The 26,492-nt window shown below is 37.6% G+C and overlaps 1 protein-coding gene across 3 annotated transcripts in view; it reads left to right on the top strand.

The window, feature by feature from the left end:
- The window catches only part of LOC109397492 (protein spire), a 648,107-nt gene that overhangs the window by 409,586 nt on the left and 212,029 nt on the right, over nt 1-26,492 (top strand). For 2 of the 3 annotated variants that reach the window (XM_062850305.1, XM_062850307.1), the window contains exon 6: nt 25,917-25,949. The exons of the other annotated variant lie outside the window; for it this stretch is intronic. In XM_062850305.1, the coding sequence (XP_062706289.1) occupies nt 25,917-25,949 (33 nt within the window). The remainder of the gene's footprint in view (nt 1-25,916; nt 25,950-26,492) is intronic. 3 annotated transcript variants of the gene reach the window in all.

The raw sequence follows: 26,492 nt of genomic DNA, 5'->3' as shown, positions 1-26,492 counted from the left end.
GGTCTCAGCGAGAGTTACCCATTTGTAGGAAAACTAGTAGGTAGATACCGGAGGAATTGTCTGGTGGGGTTTTTTAGCAGATTTCTTGGAGGCACAGATGTCTCTTTCAGAAATATTCTCATAAGGTAAATCACCAATTATTGTACACCTCACAAGAATAGCATTTCGTGTGCAACAATTGGCGAGTTTTTAAGCCATGCAACAAGTGGCAACTTATCCTACTAGTTGACACAAGTTTGCGAAGAAATCCAAAGACTAGGACAGGAATTTCTGGTAGTAACTCTATCGAATGCCATCAATAATTGATGGTATTTATGGCTTATTTATGGAAATTTTTGATTTTTTTCAATTTTGACTACCGTCAAGGCGCCATTCACCGTGGGGGCTCCATTCACCGTGTGCCTTCGAATATTTTTTCATTATTTCCATATTATGATTGAATGATATGACAAATTCCCTTCAATTGCACCAATACAACACTAATGTATTGTTACCATGTCAAAACGCTCATTAAAAACATTTAAAAGTATCATTTTGACACTAAACTGCGTTTACATGAAGCGGGTTTCTGCTCGTTCACTGCATTCATAGTGAAAAATCGAAAACTGCGCTAAGGTGATTTAAGCGATAAACTAAATGTAGTAACGTTTTTATTCCACCAAGAAGCAATTAAATTCACATATCAGGTATGTATTTTGCATTACCGAAGTAAGTTTAACAAGAAAGTACGATTACTCGTACTTTTTAATTGAAACAAAAAGGCACGGTAAATGGGTACCCTAAAAATCAATGGTCTCCATTCACCGTGCCCCATATTGTCCCATATATCTAGAAAAAATCGAAAATTTAAACATTCGTTTTTCTAATAAAATCTTGCAAGTTATTACTTGAAATGCATTTAAATGAAGAAAATTCCCTTGGCTGGGTTGTTTTGATCATTTTTAAACAAAGTAGAATAAAATTTCTCATACACGGTGAATGGGTCCCTACTACCATGGTGACCTACCACGGAATTAGGCGACCCTACTACCCTTTACTAATTGTACTATATCACCAAATTTTGTGAAAAATTTTCTACTTCTGTGGATATTGCTTCAATTTTAACCTATAATAAAGGCAATTAAAAGCGGCACCAACAATGTTTATGAGACTGGTGTCAAATGACAGCCCTTATTTGCCCCGAATCCTTTTAAATCCACGGTGAATGGTGCCTTGACGGTAATTGAATTTTTGAAAATTTTGATAAATTCGTGATTGCTAATTTTGGAAAATATGCCAGTTAATCTTCTCAGAGGATATATGGCAGCGCACATAACATATCCTGGACGATTTTTTTAAATGTAAGCAAGTTTTAAATAAGGAAATATGTTAAGGAAAAAAAAACTTTACGACAAATATATATTCTTCGAGAAGGAGTTTCGCCATCGTTGATATATTTTTTGAAGAACTTCCTAGAAAACTGTTTTGGTAAACTTTTGAAATCATATAATAAGACCTTCTGATGAACATTCTAGTTCTAGTTCTATCTGATAATATCGTATTTTCATATCAAATCTGTTTAAGTATTCTTGAAGAATTTGCTGATGAAGTTCACGAAAGAATTTTGGTCAACATCCAGAACTTCCTGATACAATCGTATTTTAAAAATAGTTCTGGAGAAGTTCCTCATAAATTCTTGCAGGAATTTTTGGAAACATTATAGAAAATTCGGAATTGACTTTTGGTAGAATTTTGAAAATATCTTCTTGATTGTTGCAAGGAACTCGTCAATAATCCTTTATTAGAAATTTCTACTTTTTCATGAAATAGGGGTAAAAAACAGATGATTTAAGCACCGATTGTTTCATATTTTTTGTTATCATGCATATGGTCACTACTAACAAAATATGCAAAAAATAGCGCTTTTAAGCTCTGTTTTCGATAGGATAAAAATGGAAGCATTTTGCTTAAGATGGGTTTCGCTCCCCTAAATCACACGTTTCAAGATTTTTGATGAACATTTTCACAAAAAAAAGTATGTAAGGGCCCCCCTCTAGGTTCCCCAATAAGTTCAGCCTTTACCAAACAAACATTTCCATTCTTCTTCCTTCTCTTCTTCTTCTTCTTTTTGTTCTTCTTCTTCTGTATGGCTCTACGTTCCCACTGGAACTTCGCCTAGCCCTTTTCAACTTAGTGTTCTTTGAGCACTTCCACAGTTATTGATTGAAGGGCTTTCTTTGCCTGTCATTGCATGAATTTCTATATTGTGAGGGAAGCACAATGATATGCTATGCCCAGGGAGTCGAGAAAATTTTCCCCACCGGAACGGGAATCGAACCCGCCGTCTCCGGATTGGCAATCCATACCCTTAACCACTACGCTAACTGGAGACCCGAACAAACAAACACTCTCATCAGATTTTTTTTTATAATTTAAGTATGCAGTATTTCTGCTGAAAATTTCGCTGCTTTTATTTGCCTGAATTTCGACCGTATAATCCTCCACATTTCAAGGAAGTCCGGAAAACGATAACACCAAATTATTTTTTCTTCTGTCTGTATGTGAGCTTTTAAATTCTACTTAATTTACTGAGTTTTTTTAGTATCTGTATGGTCCCTGAAAAAAAAAACTAAAAAAGCCTAAATTTGATGAAAAAACGAAAGAACTAACTTAAGATTTACTGCAATACAGTCGAACAAAACGGGCGCCTAACATTTTGAGATTGCCGGATCTTATATTGAAATAGTATGTAGTTAACCAACTCCAATAGAAAACGTCCGCGCATTTCAAAAATAGTAATCACACAAGTGATAAATTAATCGCTACCTTCAGTGACGCGGCCCGAGATAATGCCCGGTTGTCTTAAAACAAGTCGACCTACGAACGATGATAGACTCTCAATTCCATCCGCAGCAGCAATAGCAGCGGGTAATTCCAGTAGCACACACGTTTACTGCCCACAGCTTGGAGCTCTCCTAAAAAAGTCGATCTGGGTGCGGTTAGTAGCTATCCAGCTAGTAGCTATGTGGTGCAATTCCACTCAGTGTCTTTCTCCTAATAACCACCACCGGTAGCAGCTCTAGCCAGAGGCAGCTCAGCACTACCCTAGTGTCTACCCCGATAAACACGAGTCAGACTTCTGCAGGCACCCCATATGAGAGTGCGCCGGAGTGGAGCTGTCCGACCACATGAAGTTTTAAGTTTTTACAAGCATACACTGGGCAATCGTACCCATAAACTAGAGGCGCCTCTCAAACGATAGGGAGGATTATGCGCCACCGCTACCATCACTGCCTCCACCGCTAGTAGGTTAGACTAGCTCTAGCTCTAGGTAAAAGTGACAGTTTTCAGCGAACTTAATTGCATGTTATTAGGGATTAAGCTAGTTTTGCACGATCGTTTCGAGTTGTAACACACATGGCATGGTATGGCATGACAAGACATTTGGAGCTGAGCTAATTGCGATACGAAACGAGAGCAAATCGGTTGCTAATTTGGAGAATGGCACTTACGGACTAGAATTGACCGGGTGATTTTGAAAAGTGGCATTCGGTATCGGTATAGTAGGTGCAACTTCGTGTGGTTCGGTAAACATAGTTGAGAAAGCCACATCTATGTGTGTCTCGTTGAACGTTGCCCTTGCAAGGCCATACGTAGGAATTTCATGCGCCAAAAACTTGGTGATCAGTCATTCAGTTCAGATACATTTCCCATGCCCTAGAAATGCCACATCTTTGACCTGATCTAACGCACAGTAGTGGTTACATGTTATAACACATTTGGCTGAGAGTCCAAATGGCACGTGAAACAATCTTGCTCATACAATACCAAACTGAAAATCAGACTTAGTCCCAGTGGAGACGTTACGCCATGAAAAAGAAGATATCCTTTCGCCGTGCATACTGACTCGACAGTATTTAATAAAGTTTTACAAATATTATAGATAATAACTTGTCTACCTGCTCATCGAAAGATACACTTAAGTTGCGTCCATACAATGGAATAATTCAATGCCATCCTAGAGCAATTTATATCCAGCTCACTGCAACCATTCAAAATGCACATTTAAATGTTAGTGGTTCATATTTTCACCTTACTGGTTCAAAAAACCGCAGTCGAAACGGGCGCCTAATTAAGACCGCTGCGCCGCCACAGAGAAGTCTTGGCGGAAGACGCGTGCGGCGCATGTCCGGCTCAAGGTACACAGCTGTACAAAGCGCATCATCACGTCGTCATCCATTAAGCGGATATAAATGGTTCAACATTCGTCGAAATGCACCGTAAACAAACAACTCGTTTCGATAGTGCGACTCATAAAGCACGGAACTTAAGAAGGCGGTTGGTCTGCTTTTAGCTGGGACGATTAAAATTCGGTAGCGGTTGCCGAATAAGCATTAATCCTATAACAACCCAGTAAACGGTAGCTAGCTCGAAAGAGATCTGAAATTAAGCTTGCAGCCGATGAAAACAATGAAAAATGACCGGCTAAAGTTTTGATTTAGCGACGTGATCAAAGCGTGGGTTAAATGACTGCTCGCGTGTACTGTTTGGTAATCTTGTATACGGTATACAGGGGATACTCAAAATAACTGGGACAGGTAAAATTTTCACTTTTCAAAAAATGTTCAACTCGCTGTAACTTTTCGAAAAGGGCATCAAATATTCTCAAATTTTTACTGTAAGTTCATCAACTAGTTGTGTATCAGTGGTTCAAATTTGGAAAATATCGGGCTATTCTACACGAAGAAATAAAGGTTCTAGAAAAAGGTATAATTATTCGATAGCCAACTTTGAGCTGTTATATCTCCGGATTAAATTAACCGAATGCAATAAAATTTTGATCATTTATGAGTCATATAATGAGCTATTAAAAACATTTGACTAAACTTAAAATTCTTCACACGAAAGAAAATTATAACGATTAGATAATTTTTCTAATATAACACCAATTTATCCAAAACTTCATCATCGTTTCAAAATTCGAGATAGTAATTATAGTTCATTTAAATTCCCTCTAATTGACTTCAATATGAAAATGTTTTGAAAGAAAGTAACTAAATAACCGGCATTAAATTGAAAAAGTAATGGGATGCATATGAAAAATAGATAAATTTACTAAAAAAACATAGAATAAATGAAATCTCTATAACTTTTTTTCTTGTTCATAATTTCAAATTAAGTCAACTGTTTTTCAAAGTTCATTATATTAGTCATAAATGAACAAAATTTCATTGTATTCGGTTCATTGAATCCGGAGATATAACAGCTCAAAGTTGGCTGTCGGATAAATATACCTTTTTCTAGAATCTTTCTAACTTCGTGTAGAATGCCCGGGTAGAGGTGAATATCATAATCATATCTCAAAACGATCAAATTTTGATGTCATATCTTAATATGATATTGATAAGATATTCAAAAAGTTGTCAAATATCTGCTCAGTATCTCATCGTGATATGATTTCAAAATTAGTACTTAATTTGATCTTTGGAAAGCCTTGTGCAATCCGCTGTATAAATGCCGAAATTTCTCAACATTGCACATGAAAACTATTTCAGTTTTCAACTTTCATTGTGCGCCGTCCCCAAATAACATAACGCTTCAGGAGATAGGGGTTTAATAAATTAAGTAACGCTTCAGGGGAATAGGGAATACAGCTAAGCGTTACGACCCATACAAAAAAGTTGGAGTTATCATACAAAAACACATTATGGCGGCCGCCAGATCCTAATGAGCCGACCATCGAGTTCAAATATGTCGAATTTAGCGTTACGTAATAAATAGATGTTCCCTTATGTCCACCACAAATTTTACAAACGATCACTGGGACAAAAAGGAAGTACAAGTTGCCTTCATTTTCAATAAGCGGGTTTATAGATGTGGGTTGCGGATCACCAGCCAATTTGGGAGCTTTATCGATCCGCTAAGCAAAAAATAACCATTTCGAAAAACGGACCATTTGATTCTGGATTCAACAAATTGCGTAGTGATTCTGCTTCGGGTATACGAACAGACGACAGTCGTGACGACTACGATCTTCCAAAGCTTTTCTGGGCGACAGTTCACAATAGGGCACGTTCAGTGAAGTACTAGATTTTTAACTGATTGTTTATGGCTAGAAGGTGAATTCTCTGTTTTTTGCAACGAAATTATGCAAAAAGCGTGGGTATTATGATATAATGGAGAAAACAATAACACAGTTGCTCAAACTGCATTAAATTAGGCAAGGAATGATGATAGCCACGCGTCTTGAGTAACTTCATTGCAGAAATGGAGAATTTATCTTCTCACCATACAAAAATTCAGCTCATTACACAAATTTAGTACTTCACTGAATGCGTCCTATTGGTGAAAATTCGTCCTGTTCTAGGCGCAAAATAAACCAAACATGTTTCTACATATGTCGTTTTTAAAGTGTGGATCACTAGCCTTGTTAACAATTCAGATAATAGGCATAATATCTGAAATCATCTAGAGAAAAGTACTCTTAGTTTAGGAAAATATGAAATTCCCAATCGAGCCTTAATTCATTTTTATTTTCCATACTATCGCTCCAGTTTGCAAATTTTGGGTGGAAACTGTATAAATAATCTGCAATAGAACATTTATCATTGGAAAATCTGAAAAATACAGCCTAAGATCAAAATTAGCTCTTCACATTTCCATCTGCAACATCCAGAAATCGAAAGATCTGAAAATTACTGCTCAAGATCAAAATCAGTTCTTTTGCACATTCATCCATAACATCCGAAAATTGTAAGATCTGACAACTACTATTCAAGATCAAAATTAGTTCTTTCACACACTCATCTACAACATGGCTGGACCAAACCAACACAGCTACCATGAGCCGCAAATACCCTGGAAAACGTAGAACTTGATGCTCTTGTTGTCTTCTATTTTCAGATATGGGTCGTAGTGCAGTGGTAATGCCACTGCTCATAAATCACAAGGTCATAAGTTCGATTCTGGTCGCGGCCATTTTTATATTTTTTACTCTAATCCATCTGTCAGATCATTTTATGATATTGGTTTGATGTGCTACAGCTCAGATCTCCCCAGATATTAGTCTGATCTTATAATATCAAAATGAGATATTATTATGTTCTTCCCCACACTAATTTTTGATCTTATTTTTGATCTTTTATCTCTTATGTCAAACATACCAATAGCTAATTATGATCTTGAGTACTTCACTAAGGAATATCAAATGATGATATTGTTCTGATTTTTACTTCTACTCGGGTGGCCCGATCTTTTCCAAATTTGAACCACTGATACACAACTAGTTGATGAACTTACAGTAGAAATTTGAGAATATTTGATGCCCTTTTTGAAAAGTTACAGCGGTTTGAATATTTTTTGAAAAGTGAAATTTTTACCTGTCCCAGTTATTTTGAGTATCCCCTGTATACGGCCTTGCAAGGGCAGTCTTAAGGAGTGTATCGTAAAGTAGTTGAAAATGTTTACAATAGCCTTAACAATAGTTTAATACAACTTTTAAGTAATTTTATTTTTGGAGATACTGTATAAATCATTGAAAAAAGAAATGGCTTTTATGATTTCCTAAAAATGTTCTCTTAACTGGGGTTTTAACCTAAATTACTGAACACACATTTTTAAATTTTTGCACAACTTCTTAAAAACTGAAATTGCGAAAAAAGTTCGATAATGTTCGAAAATTGTTTAATTTTTTGTGCAAATATAATAAGGCGAAGAATCTTCATGATATAGGCATTTTTTTTTTCAAGTAAAACCTCCACTGCATTTAAGCGCAATTCTTAAAAATGAAATAAGGCCATTTTTGAGGAACACCTTTTTCCTATGCTGCTCCAAATCATGTTTACGCAAATAAAAAATACATAAAATGAAAAATTTGAATTTTCCAAAATAGAGGATGTTTTTGCCTTTCTCGTACACTAAGTGTACTGGAAAGGCTATATGTTCACTCCAAAAATGACTTTTTGATAGAAGGCCCGGAGGGTCGAGTCACATATACCAATCGACTCAGCTCGACGAATTGAGGTGATGTCTGTGTGTGTGTATGTGTGTGTGTGTGTATGTGTGTGTACAAAAAACTCACATCACTTTTTGGCAGTAAACCTCAACCGATTTTAATGACCGACGGTTCATTCGACGCGGCATATAGTCCCATTGTTTCCTATTGAAAATGGTTCGGATCGGTCCAGCCGTTCCGGAGTTATGGCCATTTAGGTGTTCCGGATCGGTACCTCTAGGAGGGACCAGACATGAAAATGCAACAAACCCATGCATACTTACCTTACCGGTCAGGCTAAGGCCGGGGTGGCCTCTGCTGTACATAGTACCCGCCTCCATTCCACTCGGTCCATGGATGTTTGTCTCCAGTTCCGCACTCTGCGTAGGGTCCGCAGATCGTCCTCCACTTGGTCGACCCACCTAGCTCGCTGCGCTCCACGTCTTCTTGTACCGGTCGGATGACTCTCGAGAACCATTTTAGTCGGGTTGCTATCCGACATCCTGATGACGTGACCCGCCCACCGTAGCCTCCCGATTTTCGCGGTATGGACGATGGTTGGTTCTCCCAGCAGCTGATGCAGCTCGTGGTTCATTCGCCTTCTCCAAGTCCCGTCTTCCATCTGCACTCCGCCGTAGATGGTACGCAACACCTTCCGTTCGAAAACTCCAAGGGCGCGTTGGTCCTCTGCACGTAGGGTCCATGTTTCGTGCCCATAGAGGACGACCGGTCTAATCAACGTTTTGTAGATGGTTAACTTCGTGTTACGGCGAACTTTATTCGATCGTAGAGTTCTGCGGAGTCCAAAGTAAGCACGATTTCCTGCCACAATGCGCCTCTGAATTTCTCTGCTGGTGTCGTTGTCGTCGGTCACCAGTGAGCCCAAGTACACGAATTCTTCAACCGCCTCGATTTCATCACCGTCGATATGAATTCGGGGTGGCGGGCGCGGTGATTCCTCCCTGGAGCCCTTTGCCATCATGTACTTTGTCTTCGACACATTAATGACTAATCCGATTCGCCTGGCTTCCCTCTTTAGTCGGATGTACGTTTCCGCCATCGTCTCAAATTTACGAGCAACAATATCAATATCATCGGCGAAACCAAGCAGCTGAACGGATTCGTCGCGTGGGTCTTTGCCGATTGTATCGAGTCGTATTTTCTCCTATGTTATTCGCAATGGGGATTTTTACGGGTGGCTTATTGGGCCTACGCCAACACTCCTGTCTCGCCGGAGGGCCATCGTGCCAGTTCTGTTTAACGTCCCAACCAACACTGGGACGACCACGCTGATGGGGCTACCACCTTGGATCTAGCTGGGCGTGGTGCAGCGTTTCTTACTCAGCCGCTGGATGCCAGAACAGACGCTGTTTGAGCCGCACCTCCTTGGTGAACAGACACTCGGATCGTACCTCCTCAATCTAGCTGAAGTCAGAAGGACAACAGTGCCCAGGCTGCGCTACCAGCTAAGCACACAACTCTTAGCTGGCGGTCTTTGTCATCGTTTGACCCGTGGAAGCATGAGGTAGGAACTTGTGAGGACCAGAGCTATATTGGACGCTCTCCTTATCGACTCACCGTTTTGCAGCCCAACAGCCCAACAGTGTTTCCAACACAGTCATGTGCGGCATGGGTGTTAACCAAAAATGAGAGTTTTTATTTTAGAGAGATTTTCAAGTTATAGCCAGTTTGAGACAAGCAAAGTAAAAAACATCTAAAGTTAATTACTACTAAAAATGTGTAGGCCGAACACATTTTTGAGCATAGCCGTTTTTGCGTGATGGTCAAACTTATCGTAGCTTTTTAACCCTCATTCGAAAGTTTATTTATTTTCTATCAAAAACAGATCTTTTAATATAATGGTTTAGTTAAATATCTTCGTTTTCTACAGAATTTAAGCACGAAAATCTTGTTTTGCCTTTCTCGTGCACCGAAGTGTACTGAAAAGCTATATGCTCACTATATGGCTATATGGTGTCTCAAAATTCAAGATGGCGACAAAAACTTCAAGACGGCAGCTGTTTAATGGATGTTTACGCTGATTACGTATCTGATATGGGGAAGAAGTCTTGAATTTTCAAGCTGCTGGGCATAAATCCTAATTGGCGACTCAAAATTCAAGATTGCGGCTGTTGTTTAAGAGTTCAAGGCTCAAAAATCAAAAACCAGATAAATGATATGATCTCTGATGCCATGAAATGGATTTCTGTTGAACGTATGAAAGTACGATATTCATCAACATGTCACTTGAGTTGTGTTGAAATGTGTTTTCGAAGGCACGAGAAAGGCACCATCACCGCTAGGTGGATTAATTAGGGTTTTTATTTTATGGACGAGTAAGTTAGAGCAAAAAATGGAATTTTATAACCTTTTAAGATATTAAAATCAGAGCTTCAAAGTTTGACCAAAATATACACGTTTTTTAGAATGGACAATTTTGCAAGGTACACCAGGGCAAGTTGAAACGGGTGGGGCAAGATGAAACAGCGGGATAACATGATGTTTTCTAATGATGATAAACAGTTTGATCGTCATAACACAATGTTTTTGATTCAAACAATCTTTTAGCGAAGGAAAAATTTCCAAATTGTATTGAAATCTATTTCAAAACATCGTGTTTGATCTTGCCCCACCCGTTTCAACTTGCCCCGGTGTACCTTAGCTATAAGAGATTTTTCTATCGAAAATATGAATTTTGAATGTCGCTGTTGAATGATATGTTATGTGTACATAACTGTTAATAAGCATAAATATTTTCCAGATTTTTTATCGTGAAAATTTTATTCACTACAGATTTTTCAAATGTTGAAAAATCTTAACAAAATTGCATTTTGTGCATTTTGTGAAGTGTATTCATTTAACCATATTTTCAATAAGGTACACCGGGGCAAGTTGAAACGGGTGGGGCAAGATGAAACAGCGGGTTAACATGATGTTATCCAATGATGGTAAACAGCTTGAACGCCATAACACATAGTTTTAGATTCAAACAATCTTTTAACGAAAGAAAAATTTAGAATTTGTATTGAAATCTATTTCAAAACTTCGTGTTCCATCTTGCCCCACCCGTTTCAACTTGCCCCGGTGTACCTTATATTGTGAAGATTTCATAGAAGAACCGAAATGAAAAGACCAACCCTGCTTCGAGATAGAGTATCCTGAACATTTTCAACTACTTTCCGATACACTCCTTACAGCAGGCGTTACTGGAGAGGGCGCCTTGTGGCAATGCATCATCATAATCTAAGAAACCGTTCGTATACGGTATCAGTACATCGATTCCGAAGCCACATTCTCCTGCTTTTGGAAATTCTTGCCTTCGCCAAGAACACGCTCATCTTCTCCCAGACAACCTATATAATTAATAGCGCAATATGACTAGAAGCGATATCTTATGTTATGTACGGTGTACACTATAGCAACGTTGCAACGTAATCTAGCATCTTTATGCAACTTAATAATATTACAGAAAAACAAACAATTATTGTTACCTCAATATTGAACTAATGACTTCTCGATTATCGAGGCTAGTTTCCACTTCGTACGTACTGTGCAAAAAGATAGGACAAGTAATGTTCAAGTAATGATGCCGCTTCAAAATTACTTGAGCGGTTCGCAGATGGTTAGTAAGGAAAAAAGTTTAACGCCAGTAACGCTTTCCGTGCAAATCAAATGAAGCTGTCACTTTTCCATGCGGAAAAATAGTCCGTGCTATTATTCCGTAAGGAAAAGTCACATTACTCCCCATATAGATCAGTTCTGAAAATTACTTTCGGAAAAAGGAGGAATTTTACTTGAGCGCTCTACGTGGGAACAGGAAACTTAGTTTTACACCCAACACTACTTATGAAATAAACAGATTAATTACCAAGCGATTTTCGACTGATATCAGAACGTTGGAGCCAAGATAACGCATTCGTAGGCCAACTTATTAAGACTGCAAGCCCGGATAATGTAAATCCAGAATTATTACCATGACATTCACTCACCTCAGTTTTTGCTGGAATTCATTTGGTTTACTTGCGCTGCACTGAGAAAAACTTCTACTTTGGTCTTACTCAGAAATCGAAAAATCCTTTGTTTTCTTACTATCGGGCCATCTGGAGTAAAAAAACGACAAAGCATGATTTCCCGCAAAGTTTTTTTTATTCTTAACCACTTACCCTATTTTACAGCTATTTTGTCCACTGAGCGATTCCGATTGGCGACTGCACTTACACTTTGTACAGCGCCTAAATGTATTCCATTTTATTCTTATTCTACTATATCGAACTGGTTTGACGTTTGTGCTGCTTTCACTTTTTTACCCTGCCCTTGGTAGAATGATGAGCACGATGATGAAATGATGTGTGGCTGTTGTTCCTTTTCCAGTCCGATTGCGGGTTACATGCGTTACATGCGGTTACATGGTTACTGCGCCGTACATATATACGATTGTGATTTTATACGATGTACAGCATGTATCCTTATGCACCTCCTGTTTGTCAGGGTATTCATCATCTACACGAGAGAGAGGACAAAGAATGTGGAATAGCATGGGGAAAAGAAGATGTAGTGGAATAGGATCAGCACTAACGCATAAGTGTATCACAATGGGTTCAAACAGCGCCCTGAAAATGGCATTCGCAATACCTAGACAACCAGGAGTCGCCTAAGGATGTACGAATTACATCGTATAAAGTACTGTCTTAAGTCAATATCATATATATGTATGGCAGTTAGACAATTTTTATCGTATATGATGTTATTGTTGTAACTTATTGCGATGTACGATGACGAAGGGTATTATCGGCAGGTTTGTTCGCTTCGTCATGGGGGGTTTTTGTGGGCCGAATTGCCTGAAATTTGGGCATATAACTCAACTTGGTTGGGAAGGATTTGAGGCCAACTCTGAGACCAACAGGTTTCAATAAACCCCCTTGACGAAAAGAACAAAACTGCCGAGAATACGTAAGTTCCCCAATATAGTGCAGTGAACGTGTATAAGTTTGTTCAAAATGGAAAAAATGGTGTGACGTTATGAAGTTCTTCCAGTTCTGAACGTCACCGTCACGTGGCGCTAGCTACTTACTGTTCAACATTCAAGACATTCAAGCGATCAACGGCAAAGTTGTTTAGGGCTCTGAGCACTTCCAGGTGATCGAAAACTTTTATTCTGTGTTGGGTATTATCGTCACCTCGACCATTGTTCTAATCTTTTGTGCCAAAAACTTCGAATTTCACCACCACTTTGTGCTAGTGTTAAAGTAACTCCAAGCTCGAGCTTGGTGAGATATGCAAATGAGATTCTTGCTAGAAATGGATTTCTCTGAGACTCACTCCCAACGATTCCTCTGAAAATTTCTCTAGTTATTCCTATGGAAATTCTGCACGAGATTCATTCTAAAATTCCTACAGGGAATTCCTCCAAGGTTTGTCTTAGGATTTTTTAAGGATTTATTCAGGAATTTTTTTGATTTTTTATCGTATATTCTTCCAGAGATTTCTTTTGGAATTTCTTCTGAAATTTATTCACTTATTCCTCTAGTGATTCCTTCGGGAATTTATCCACGTTTTCATTATGGAATGTCTTCAGGAATTCATCCGGAAATTCTTCGAGTGATTCCTACAGGAACTCCTGAAAATATTCCTCAGGAAATTCCTCCTCCATGGACTCCTCTGAAGAATCCTTCGAGAATCCCTCTGAAGATTCGTTTGAGAATTCCTTCAGAGATTCCTTTGAAAATTCCACTGAGGATTTCTTTTAGAATCCCACCATCGCGATCGTGAATTTCTGCAGTCGTTTTTTCGGTAATTCCTCTCGGAAACCCTTAAGCGATTCCTCCGGAAACCCTTAAGCGATTCCTCCAGATACCTTTGGTGATTCCGTTTGGATCCCTTGAATTTTTTTTTTTTGCAAATTCTTTCATGGATTTTCGCAGGAATTCATCCAGGGATTCCTTTTGGATTTTCTACAGGGATTCCTTCAGCTTTTTCTCATGGATTTCTTGAGGAAGTCCTTTAATCTGGTATATCTCCAGAGATTCCATCGGGAGTTTCTAAGAGGGATTTTCGAATTTCTCTAGAGACCCATTTGTAGATTTTTTCATCAACCCATCTTAAAGCGCTTTCTTTCCCCAAGGGTTTTTTCGGAGCTGGAATATTTCAGCGATTTCATTTTTAAACACTCCAGAGATTCCTTCTGCGATTCATCTACGATTTTGTTCAGTGATTCCTTATAGAACTCCTCCATTGAATATTTAGGAAAATTCTTCAGGGATACTTTCGGAATGTAAGGTACACCGGGGCAAGTTGAAACGGGTGGTGCAAGATGAAACAGTGGGTTAACATGATGTTTTCGAATGATAATAAACAGTTTCATCGCCATAACGCATAGATTTTGATTCAAACAATCTTTTAACGATGGATAAATTACCAAATTGTATTGAAATCTGTTTCAAAACTTCTTGTTTCATCTTGCCCCACCCGTTTCAACTTGCCCCGGTGTACCTTACTTTATGGATTCTTTTAAGGATTTCACTATGCATTCCTATTGATAATTTGGCAGGAATTGCTACGGAGATTCTATCTGGATTTCATTCGCGAAGCTCTCGAAAGGTTCTTTCAGAAATTTATGCAGTGATTCATTCGGACGTTCTTTTCAGAGAAACGCACGTTCGCTATATTAGCGGATGGTAATAGGTTCGATTCTCTGCCCCATATTCTTGATTTCAAGTGTGAAATTAGAGCCAGAAACTTCTTGTAATATCTGCATGAAAGTTTTCTTTAAGATTCACTTAAATTTGTGTGAATCATCATTATGAGAATATCGTCAAGAAATGTTTACATGTTTCAGGAGATAAAAGTTCATCAGATATACGAGGCTTCAACAATAAACTGAAACATTCATTCTACCTAAATTGAATCTTCGGGAATTTTTCTTGAGACATACGGAAAGTATTTTTGTAAATGTTCTAGGGCAGGGGCTTTCAGATCGTGCACCGCGGTGCACTTAGTGATTGAGACCAAATTAAAAAGGAATCTACCCGAGCAGAAGGGAATAACAACAGCCTAAGGAGCTGTGTTATTTGGGCAAAATAACTGAATAATAAAATCGATTATTTTCAAGTTATTACCATAACACATTGTGTTATGAACTTGTTTGTCATAAGCGGCAAAATAACAAATTCCATAACAAAAAATGTTCCTGGAAAACCATTTCAATAACTTGTTTTGTTAGTTTCAATAACAACTTAATAACAGTGGATTTGGAAAATATTTCCATAACCAATTTTGATATTAATATGTTATTGATAGTAATCGGAGAGCAGAATTTGCTATGATATCAAACTCGTCACTAAATAAGTTATTTTATTTAGGCCGATGCAAATATTATTCTTTTATGTCCGAGACCTCTTGTCAGGTACGGGGGGGGGGGTCAAAAATAAATAAGGAACAAACAAAAAAAAATTTTAAAAATTTCAAAATTATAAACACAATCGAAATAGTTATTTATGTTACGAGTTGCGAAAAGTTGATTTCTTCAGCACGAGTCGTACATTTATCCAACGAGGCTTGCTGACTCTGACGTAAGAAATATTTTCAAATGATCGAAGAATACTATATTCAGCTTTTAATTCATTCTAAGAGATTTGAAGTAGAGTGTCCATTTCCCGGCCAATTTTCGTGTCCCGGGATTCGGGACAAAATACTTAGCTAATCCCGGGAAATCCCGGGATCCCGGGATTTTTTAAAATTTCAATAAAACCCAGAAAATTGATTTGTTTAGCTTTTGTGCAGTTGAACTATTCATTTTTATAGTTATGGTTATTTCTGTATCCATCACAAGAAGTATTATAAAATGTCTATACAATGTACTGCACTACTACTTGATGTACAAATGTCAATAACGAAATACATATAATAGTATCAACGTTATGTTCGCCAAGAACAGTCTGTTTTCAACTATTTAGTAATTAATTTATTGCAAGTAATTTTCTACCGATATCTAATAGTTTAAGAGAAATAATTATCATAATCTGTATTATATCGCTACGGAAGATGTTTGTATTGTTGATATGTATCGTAAAATTCGCTCTTCAATATAACTTTAGAGTACCTTTTGAACTCTTAGTTTCCGAATATTTCAATACAAAAGCTTGGACTGCTTTTGCAATTGCGGTTTTCCATAATTTTAAAACTTTTGTACTTGTTATTGAGATTCATTAATTCTCTTCTGAAAAATTCAAATTATTTACATAATATAGTAAAAGTTTGGTCTCAGATTTCCAAAATTACAATATAATATGGTATGTGGGCTATGTCCAGTTTGTTCTTGCTGCTACTGAATAAACCAATAAACAGAAAAAGATGAATGAAAAGCATAACATGATACCAAGTTTATCATGAATGATTGATTTTTTTTTCAAGTATGACCTAGTGTCCAAAGCCCGATGGTGGTGTGTGAGAAAATCGCTCATATTTCGAAAGTGAAAATGGCCACATAAAGTTTTTGCCTTGATATTTGGCAGTTTCATCTACATATTGTCTTCATCCCGAGATTCCCGGGATTGTCGGGATTTCTGAAATGATATCCCGGGATTCGGGAAATCCCGAAATCACTCAAATCCCGGGAATTCTTGTCCCGGGAAGGACACTCTAATTTGAAGTCGCAAGATAATCGAGCTTTAGTAATTTCTATAATATCAAATACGACGAGCTTCGATTTTCACCTGTAATTTAAATACGTTCGACTTTAATTGTCGGAGCAAGGTTTTGAAACCAACACGGGTGTTAGGAAAAGTTTGATCGTTGATAGCAATTTGTGACTTTTGTTTTGGTTTTTTTAGCGTAGATACTGAAGAATTTTTAGAATGCTCAACAGTTTTGCAGAAAATTTTTGGGATATTGGAAATATTGTATAGATTATTACAACTTTTCTGGAAATTTTGTTTTAATTCCTCCGTTTTCCCTGGATTCTAGAATTATGTCGAATATTCCTCCTGGATTGTACAAGGATTCTGCCAAAAATTTTGCTATTACTTCTCCTGAACTTCCTCTGATGATTCCTACAGGACTTTCACTAGAAATGTTTGCAATATTTTTTTCTAAAATTCCTCTATTTATTTCTTTAAGGATTCCGTCAAAAACTCCTTTGGTGTTTGTCAAGTTACTTTGTCATAAAATTCTTCCAGAAATTCGTCGACAGATTTGATCTTAACTTTTCAATAAAACTTCGAAGTGCTTATCCGAAAATTATTTAAGGAATTCTTAAAAGGAGTCGTTCAGAAATTTCCTTCTAACCTGAATACAAAAATAAAATAACACAAAGGGATAGGTCATAATCGTCGAATTGTTGCTCTGATTTCAAAATTTGTTACTGTTGTATTATTGCTGATAAGTTGATCAATAGTACAGCAAAACATGTTATTTAAATATAATTTAGTTAATGTATATCAATAGCTTGATTATAACAAAATGAGATTATCCAACAAAATTAGTTATGGAAAAGCTATGCCTTGATAATTTAATAATAACAAAACAAGATATAAAAACAGGTTATGTGATTTCGTAGTTATTAACTTGGTATTCTCCTCTGCTCGGGTAGCAAAACCCTACTAGGCATTCACAAAGAATGATGCTTCAAATGTCTCCATGGAAGTAGTTTGTCAAAAGTTTGTCATGGATTTCCAACGCACAAAACATACTACAAGGAGTATATCTTGAGCATCTTCACTAAAATTTATCAGAAGCATTCCAGCTCAGGGTGGTGCTTTTAATCCAGTCCACAGAATCGTAACATATTCTGTGGCTTAGTTAGTTATAGCGCCGAACTAGCGATACTGTGTCGTGTGTTTGAATCCCACCTAGACAAGCGGTAATTTTTTCACAAATTTAACGCTCAGTTTGTGAATTAAACACACTTTGCCTTCAAATGATTCAAGTTTGTACGTCTATATTAGACATACTGGCCGACTGGTATAGCCGGAAAAGGGTAATAAATTAATTGTTATGCAATTCAGTATACCTGCGGTTTTACGAAGAAGGTATCTAGCAATAAATCAGTTTACCAAGAATTCTACTGAATACGTGTTTGTGATGTCTAACAAATCTAGTAAGAAATGTACCAAAGTTCTGAAAATGTATCTCTCAAGGATCTTGCAGGGATTGGGTCATAGATTTCTCCAAAAACCTAGTGAACGCCCATCAAAAACATACTAGAACATGGTCAACGCAGGACTTTTACGATTTTCTCATTTGGAAAATGCCAAAAACTTATTACTAATGTTACAGAAATTTTACACTGAATCTGCTCAAGACCTCGCTTAGCATTCCGGAGAATAGCACATAATAACCAGGTGCACCGCGTAGAGATTGATTTCCTAAAATTGCACCGCGAGCCAAAAGGTCTGAAAATCCCTGTTCTAGGAGAATACTCTACAAGTGCTCCTGAAAGGATCCTTGAACAAGATTAATCTTAAGAGTCAGTTCGTATTTCTGAAGGAATCCCCGAACCTTTTCTTCAAAAATCCGTTGGTGCTTTTTTAAAAAAATCAAGGTATTATTAAACAAATTACTGGATGGATTCTTGCAAATTCCTTGACAAACTCTTGGAACTCCTGTACAAATTGCTAATATATACCAAAAGAATTTAATAGTGGTATTGAATTTTATGAAAGTATTTCAAAAAAAAGGAGGAACTCCTGTATAACAATTGGAATTCCGAAACAAAAAATGTCTTCAAAATGTTTAATATAACTCTCGAGGAATCCTTATGAAACTTCATGACATGAAGTAGGAAGAAATTGATGGACATATCCGCAAACAAAATCGCTGGAACTTGCTCTCACTGGGAGGACGAGTAACTATTTCGCAAATTCCACTCCAATTTGTCCATTTCTCACTAACGCCAGTATTTATAAAATCTAGCTTTTGGAATTAAGTGAAACTTCCACTCGGCTGGTTAAGCCGCAAAAATCGATAATTGATTGAAAAAATTGATTATAGCTAATGGTATCTTCTTCTTCGTATACTTCTTCTTGCCGTAGCATCCCAGCTGGGACAACGCCTGCATCTTAGCTAAATGCTTTGTGGCCATTTCCACCGTTATTAACTGAGAGCTTGTTCTTCCAATAAACATTTTGCATTTATATATCTTTTGCAGACACGAAGATACTTTACACCCAAGAAAGTCAAGGAAAATTCTATTAGGTCAATTTCCAAGACCCTTCCATCACCCCCCGCATGGGCTTGCTGAATACCCACGCACTGATCTCTGCAACTATATAGGTCCTGATTAGGGGCTGTCCATTAATTACGTAAGGTTTTATGGGGGGAGGGGGGGTTTGAGAAATCTTACGCGCCATACAAAAAAAATGGTTTGTCATACACAAAATCTTACAAGGGGGGGAGGGGGTGTCAAAAATCGTAAAAATTCCCTTACGTAATTAATGGACAGCCCCTAGCTGTAATATATTTTAATAATTGTGAGCCAATTTTGAAACGTTCCTTCAGGTACCGAAAACTGCTGCTGTGATAGCTGTTGACTGAAGGCTATATGTAGCAATACCATCTGAAAATTGAAAGTTTGTATACCTCCAATACTATCGCCTCTCGAACTTGAACCTTCTGAAGCTATCAGACTGCTTTTACGGTTCACCAAAATCGCAATTCTCCAATTTTCCAAAACCAAAAAAGAGCATAAAACGAACTTCAACATCCAAAGAAACTGGCCCATATTCGCACAATACCGACACCGACGACAGAGACAATCGTTGGTCCATTTCGATCTTAATTCAATGCGTCTCGTCGTCTGTCGTATGGTAGACCAAGAAGATGAAAGGAAAACAAAACGAGAACCTAAATTGCTCGGCGACGAACGTCGTCGGGTCGCTCGTTGATGGGTGGTGGAGGAGGTTCGTCGCTTCGATCGACGCATTGGCCCAGCATTGCAAGCAACGACGCGACGTCGCGCCGGTTCCCCCGCTCAACATGATTGACAGTTTTGTCAGCCGTTGATGTCTTTTGTTTCGAAACATTTAAATTACAAGTTGCTGTGCGCGATTCTCTTTCGCGGTGGGATTCGGACTGTCGTTGCGACGACTCTTGGTGGACCAGTTGCTTATGCATAGAAGGGTATGCATTACTTTTGGTGGTGGGTATGTATGCACTAATGGCTGGGCTTCAGTTTTGAAAAAGAAGTAGTCACTTGAAAGAATGGATCGGGGGCCCACTTACTTAACTGCAATGAGTGAAGGCACGAGAGACGCTTTTGACGTTTGTACGAATGTCGAATGTCGAAATACACCACCATCTCCGGTGTTTCGGGGTCTTAGAATTTTAGGTTCACAAAGGTGTATAGTAATGTGGTGCTCCAATTTCAAATGAACTGTTTATACTGCGTACGGAAAGGCGGACTACACGGGAATAGACGATGCATTGCAAAATGTGAGAAACCATAGATCTATCAATAATGTACTCCCAGCATGTATCCAACGGTGATGATGACTTGACGACAGTCTGGTTGCATATCTGCAACAGGAAAAATGTCCACATTTAATCAGCTTACGATTCCTGCGTGCATACCATTCAGACAATCAGCGTACACAAACCCTTTTCCCGGCTCCTTGAACAAACAATCCTGCGTTGTCTCTCGGTTATCAGCTCTACTGCTACTGTCACGCCAATGCCAGTGAAAGTTGGGTATATGTGCACCATTCAGGTCTCAGTTACGCAGCCAATCTTTTGAGAGTACATACACTCGAATGCAGTTAAAGACTGCTCGAAAAGGTGGAACATTTAAAGCCCAAAAGCACACAGTAGTAATTAAAGGATTTTGCGTTTGCTGAAATGCAATCGTCAAAACAATCCACTGTGGTATATTAGGTGGTCAAAAATCGGGAAAGTCACTTTCTCAGACTTATATTTCTTAATGTCAATTCAACAGCTAACACATTAACCGAGGATTTCCAAAAATATACAAAATTTAATAACATCAAAGTAGAAAATCACAGCAAAACGAATTTTCCACAAGCAATGGAAGGACCCTTCAAACAATTAAATTTACCTACTCTATAGGGAAGTGGAACCATCTCGGTAGGGCTCCTATTTTGGGCACTTTTCTGCTATAACTCACTGAATTCTGAATCAATTGACACAATTTTTGGAACGCGGTGAGAGACGTATGGTGTGTAACCGGGTACACAATTTCAAGTCAATTGGTTTGGAATTGACTGAGTTATAGCGAAGAGTGCCTAAAATACCGGTCACTGCCCAAGTGGCTCGTTACCCTATAATGATCGAACCTTTATTACAAATAAGGTAAAATACGAAGGCATCAAACATACATTTTTGGTCGGCAGATTGTATGAAAGCCATCCACAGTGCAATCCCGAGTACACTCGTCGTCACAAAAACCCGCATCCGGATTTTTTTTTCCTGTAGCTGCCTTACGTTGACAAGTTGCTCCTGTCAGGTTACGCGCAGGTTAACTTTCATTCCACGGAGATTGCAGCAGGTCAGTAAGCATCGTTGATTGGGTGCCTTTAATTGAAAATGCAACTGAAAAAAAAAAAATTTTTCCAGTGCAGTTGAAAATCGCGTTTAGGTGGTTTCCCGAACAGAAAAACATAAATTTTAAAAGAAATTGAAAAAAAATCTGTATGAAGAAAGATCCCCATCAATAATAGGGATCGCTTCATACTTCACAGAAACCATTGAATCAGCTCAAAACCATCACGCAACAATAATACAGGTATATGTAGGGAATCGCGCCACTTGGGCGGTGGCTTCTATATTCGTCTGTTTTCCACTATAACTCAGTCAAATTTGAACCAATTGACACAACTTTTGGAAAGTGGTGAGATAGGTATAGTATCGACCCGTGTACAACATTTCAAGTCAATTAGTTCAAAATTGACTGAGTTATAGTGGAAAACAGACGAATATAGAAGCCACCGCCCAAGTGGCGCGATACCCTACCTCAATTTAGTCGACATTTCCGTTTTTGCTTTATTTTTATTTAAATTTTATTTTTATTTAAATTGTATACCAAAATGTGCCAAAACATAGGGGAAATTACCTATTCTCGGCCGTTTTGTTCTCTTCGTCTTTGGGGTTTTTTTGAAACCTATTGAACTCAAAGTTGGTTTCAAATCCTTCCCAACTAAGCTGAATTATATGGCCAAGTTTCAGGCAATTTGGCTGACAAAAACCCCCCATGACGAAGAGAACAAACCTGCCGATAATACCCATTGTCACCCTATACAAACTGCATGAAAATTGAGTTTTCGATAAAAAAAAGCTCGGAGTTTTTGGCATATATTAGTAATTTCCGCTAAGTAACAAATAAACCACTATCTCGCTATTTTGTTACGATCGAAATCTTTTGCCCAAAACTATGTATGGTTGATTGAAAAGCCAATATTTTGAGCAATGGATATACACAATAACGTTATTTGCATAAATGTCCCAAAATGACAAAAATCAGAAATTCACTCAGGCATTCCTTTAAAAAACTCTCTGAGGATTTATTTATCTTGGAATTTCTTCATATTGAATAAATTCATAAATTCCGCCAGGGATGTCATCTGAAATTCCTCAAGGAGTTCGGAAATTTAGAGATTCTTGACAAGCACTTGACAGAGCGTGGTTAGGGCCTGTCCATAAACTACGTAGGGGGGGAGGGGGGTGGGGTCTGGCCAAAGTCTACGCCCCATACAAATTTCGAAAATTTTGTATGAACAAAAGTCTACGGAGGGGGAGGGGGGGGTGTCTAAGATGGCCCAGAATGAGTCTACGTAGTTTATGGACAGCGCCTTACTGGGTGTGCTATATTTGCCGAACGATCTTTCTGTATGAGTAGTGTAGTCTGCTTGGTCGCATTTTGTTACAATTCTGAGGTGTTTAATAAAATTAAGTGAACCCAGAATCATGTTACAGAATATTTAAGAAAATCTTCTATGTGTTCCTCCAGAAGAGTCATAAAGAATTATTTAACGAAATTTGGCAATTACAGCTTCAAATTTTCACAAATCATTTCAGAGATTTTTTTTCAGAAATTCGTTCAGGGATTACTTCAGAAATTCCACTAGTTATTTATTTATCAATTTATCTAGGCATTCATTTGCAGAATCTTTTAAAGATTTCTTTGGAAAATCTTCAGAAATTCTTGTAAAACATCTTCCTATTTTTGTTTGCGGGAACTTGTCGAGTATTCGGCCAGAAAATCCCTTACGGATTCCTTCTAAAAATATTCCATGGATTTATTTGGAAAATTTTCTTCAAAGATTTGTTAAGAAATTCTTTTTATTCTATAAATTTTACAAAGAATTCTTTCAAAGCATCGTTACTTTTGAAATTCCTCCACTTTTTTTTTTTTCAAAAAAAGAGTTGCAATTCCTCTAAGGATTCTTACACAAATGCGTTCTGAGATTGTTTCAGGAATATCTTTAGACATTTATTCAGAAATTTCTCCAGAGATTCCGTAAATAAAAATTTCTGCGATGCCTTCATAAACTATTTTTTCAGAAAATGTTATAAAAGCTCCTTCAAAAATATGAACTGGGGTTACTTTGGCGCTGTCCATGAACTACGTAGTCTCATTTTTGGCCATCTTAGAACCCCCCCTCTTCCCTCGTAGACTTTTTTTTCATACAAAATTTTCGAAATTTGTATAGAGCGTAGACTTTGACCAGACAACCCCCCCCCCCGTCCCCCCTAGGAGTCTACGTAGTTTATGGACAGGATCTTTGGGAAATCTTCCAAGGATTTCATCAAAAAAAACCTACAGCAATTTCTACCGAAATTCCACTAGTGATTTCTCCAGAAGTTTCAGAAAGAATTGTGTATGGTTTTTTGTAGAAGTTCTTCCAGGGATTTCTTTAGAACATCCTTCAGATATTTACCTTTTTTCGAGACTTCTCCAGATTTTTTCCGAACAATCCAACGGAAATTTCTTTAAGCATTCTCTCAAACGATCCCCTGGGATTTATTTCAAATCTTTCTCCGGGGTTTGCTTTAGTAATTGCTCTCGAGAGTTTTTTTTTCTAATCTGAATTTCTGTCACAAAAACTTCCTGGGATTTCTCTAGAAATTCCTCCAGGGACTCTTTAAAAAATGTGAGATCCATTCAGGAATTTTCTCCAGGGATTTCTGTAGAAACTACCCTGGGGGTTCTTTCAGGAAATCTCCCGTTTATTGTAAATTCAACTAGTAATTTCTACAAAAATATCTCCAGATTATCCTCCAGAGATTTCTTTCCAAATTTATCCATTACTTAAAAAAAAAAAACTTCCACAGATTTTTCGATAATTCTGTCATGGACCCAAGCTGAAATCCGTCCAAGGGTTCCTTTGAAAAATCTTTTAAGAGTTCCTGACAAAATCTTTGGAAAACTGCTCACAGATTTACTTCGAAAATTCATGCAGGAAATCCAAAAGAAATTCAGTCAGATTTTTTTTTTCCAAAATCTTCTATAGATTCCTTTAGATTTTAGAATGTCATTTCGAATGTTCTCCAAGTATTCCTTAAGAAAGTCTTGCAAGGATTGGATAGCTTCCAAAAATGTTGCATGGTTTCTAAAAATCTTGCATAGATTATCCCAGAAATTCAGCTATGAATTTCTTCAGATTGCTTCAATAGAAATTCCTTCAGATATTTTTCAGAACCTATTCATCTAGAAACCTTTCATGAAGTTTAAAAAAAATCAATGAAATTTGAGAATATGATTCAAATTTTGGAGAAAATTTGAGTTTCCGATTCTCAATGTATCAGAATCAGAAACTTAAAACTTCTTCAAAATTTTCTCTGAAGCTTTCTAAGGAACTGTCTCCAAGGATTGCTTTAGGAATTCTGCAAGAGATTATTAAGGAAATTCCTTAAATTCCATTAGATATTGCTTCAAGACATTTTTCTTCCAGAAATTGCTCCAAGGATTTCATAAGAAAGTCATAGGAAATCCTTCAGGGATTACTTCAGAAATTTTTCTACAACTTTTGCAGACTTCTACAGAGGATTGCCATGGAAAGGCTAGAAGACACTCTTGCAGAGATTCCTGCAGAAATTCCGCCGGGTATTCCTCTATATACTTTATTCGAAATTCCTCCAGGATTTCTTTCGAGCGTACCTCTAATGGGGTTCTCATGGAATTCATTAAAAAAAATGTTTAAGATTTTTATTTTGAGGATTCCTCCAAGATTTTTTTTTCAAAAATATCTTAAGAGGCTTTGTTGGTTATTTCACCAGGAGTTTCCAGGTATTTTAAAAATTCCTTCTGAAACTTCTTCAGAAATACTTTCGAAATTATCTTTAGATACTTGTTCAATGTTACTAGAATTATTTCAGAAATTTCGACAACGATTTCTTTGAAAGTTGTTCCATGGATTCTTTTAAAAGTTGTTCCAGCAGTTGCTCAAGAAAGATTCCTCCACTATATTACTAACAAAATCTTTCGAGGTTATGTCACATATGTACAAGTTGAGTATTAACGCCGTGCCTTCTCTGTCGATTGTTTTTGTGTGTCTCTCTGTGACAGTCTGTGTAATCAAATATCAAAAAAATATATTCAAAAAAACTTAACAAGAATATTTACAGCAATAAGACATGCATTGGTACGTATATATCGACGATTGAGTAATTGTGTTGCTCATCTGTTTTATCACACTAATCGGGTTCGTACCCGATCTCCTCTTATCGTTGGTCCCATTCCGTCGTGATTGTTTGGTTTTCGGCTATTTTGCTGAGCATATCAACACGTTGAAACCATCAGATGTGATGGTCACCAAAAGATTTCCGTACGCAAGTCGCATTTTCAGCGCAGCGAAATCGTCTTGTTTACTTTTTTTGCCTCTACGTCACAGCAAATCGCCATATACATGGCATGGAGTTGTAAGTTGATTTTCTTGTTTGTTTGTTTGTTTCCTCTGTATTTTTGTGCTGCCCAAAATGTAACGCGCGGAACGCCAAGCCGGACGACCTCAGGATTTGGCAGGCACTACAAGTAAGGAAAACTGTCAGAGCGATGTGTTTTCAGTTCAGCTGTTTTTTTCTCTTCGTTCATTTGATCGTCGCTTCTGTATTTACTTTGTTTGATGCCATTTTCCTTCTTTTTTTGTTTGCACACGTATCAACTTTGAGCACGTTCCAATTTCCTCTTCACATGTTTTTTCTTGCTTATTTTCTGGCCCTAGTTTTATATTGCGTAATTTATGCATGCAGGCAGACACATGTCAAGTGAACACATGTACGGTCAATTAAAGGTATAATCAAGTTCCGTTTGTTTACTTTTTTGTGTCGGTTTTACTTTCTTCAGCTAGCTGATACAAAACCATTTGGTTTCGTTTTTGCAACTAAGATAAAATACTAAACACCGAAAATTAAATCTTTCTCTAAAATGATAAGCTCTGGTTACCAAACTTACACTCCCGATCAAAAGTTTGGGGTCACCCCCTCAAAAACATGTCATATTTTTAGGCCCATATCTCCGCCAATTTGTGTCCGATTTCAAAAACCTAGGTTTCATTCAAAAGATAATAAGTCAAAG

The sequence above is a fragment of the Aedes albopictus genome, chromosome 2 (assembly GCF_035046485.1).
Source record: "Aedes albopictus strain Foshan chromosome 2, AalbF5, whole genome shotgun sequence".
In the NCBI taxonomy this organism is placed as follows: domain Eukaryota; kingdom Metazoa; phylum Arthropoda; class Insecta; order Diptera; family Culicidae; genus Aedes; species Aedes albopictus.
The sequence above is the reverse complement of the archived record's forward strand: the minus strand, read 5'-3'. Positions and strand labels throughout refer to the sequence as shown.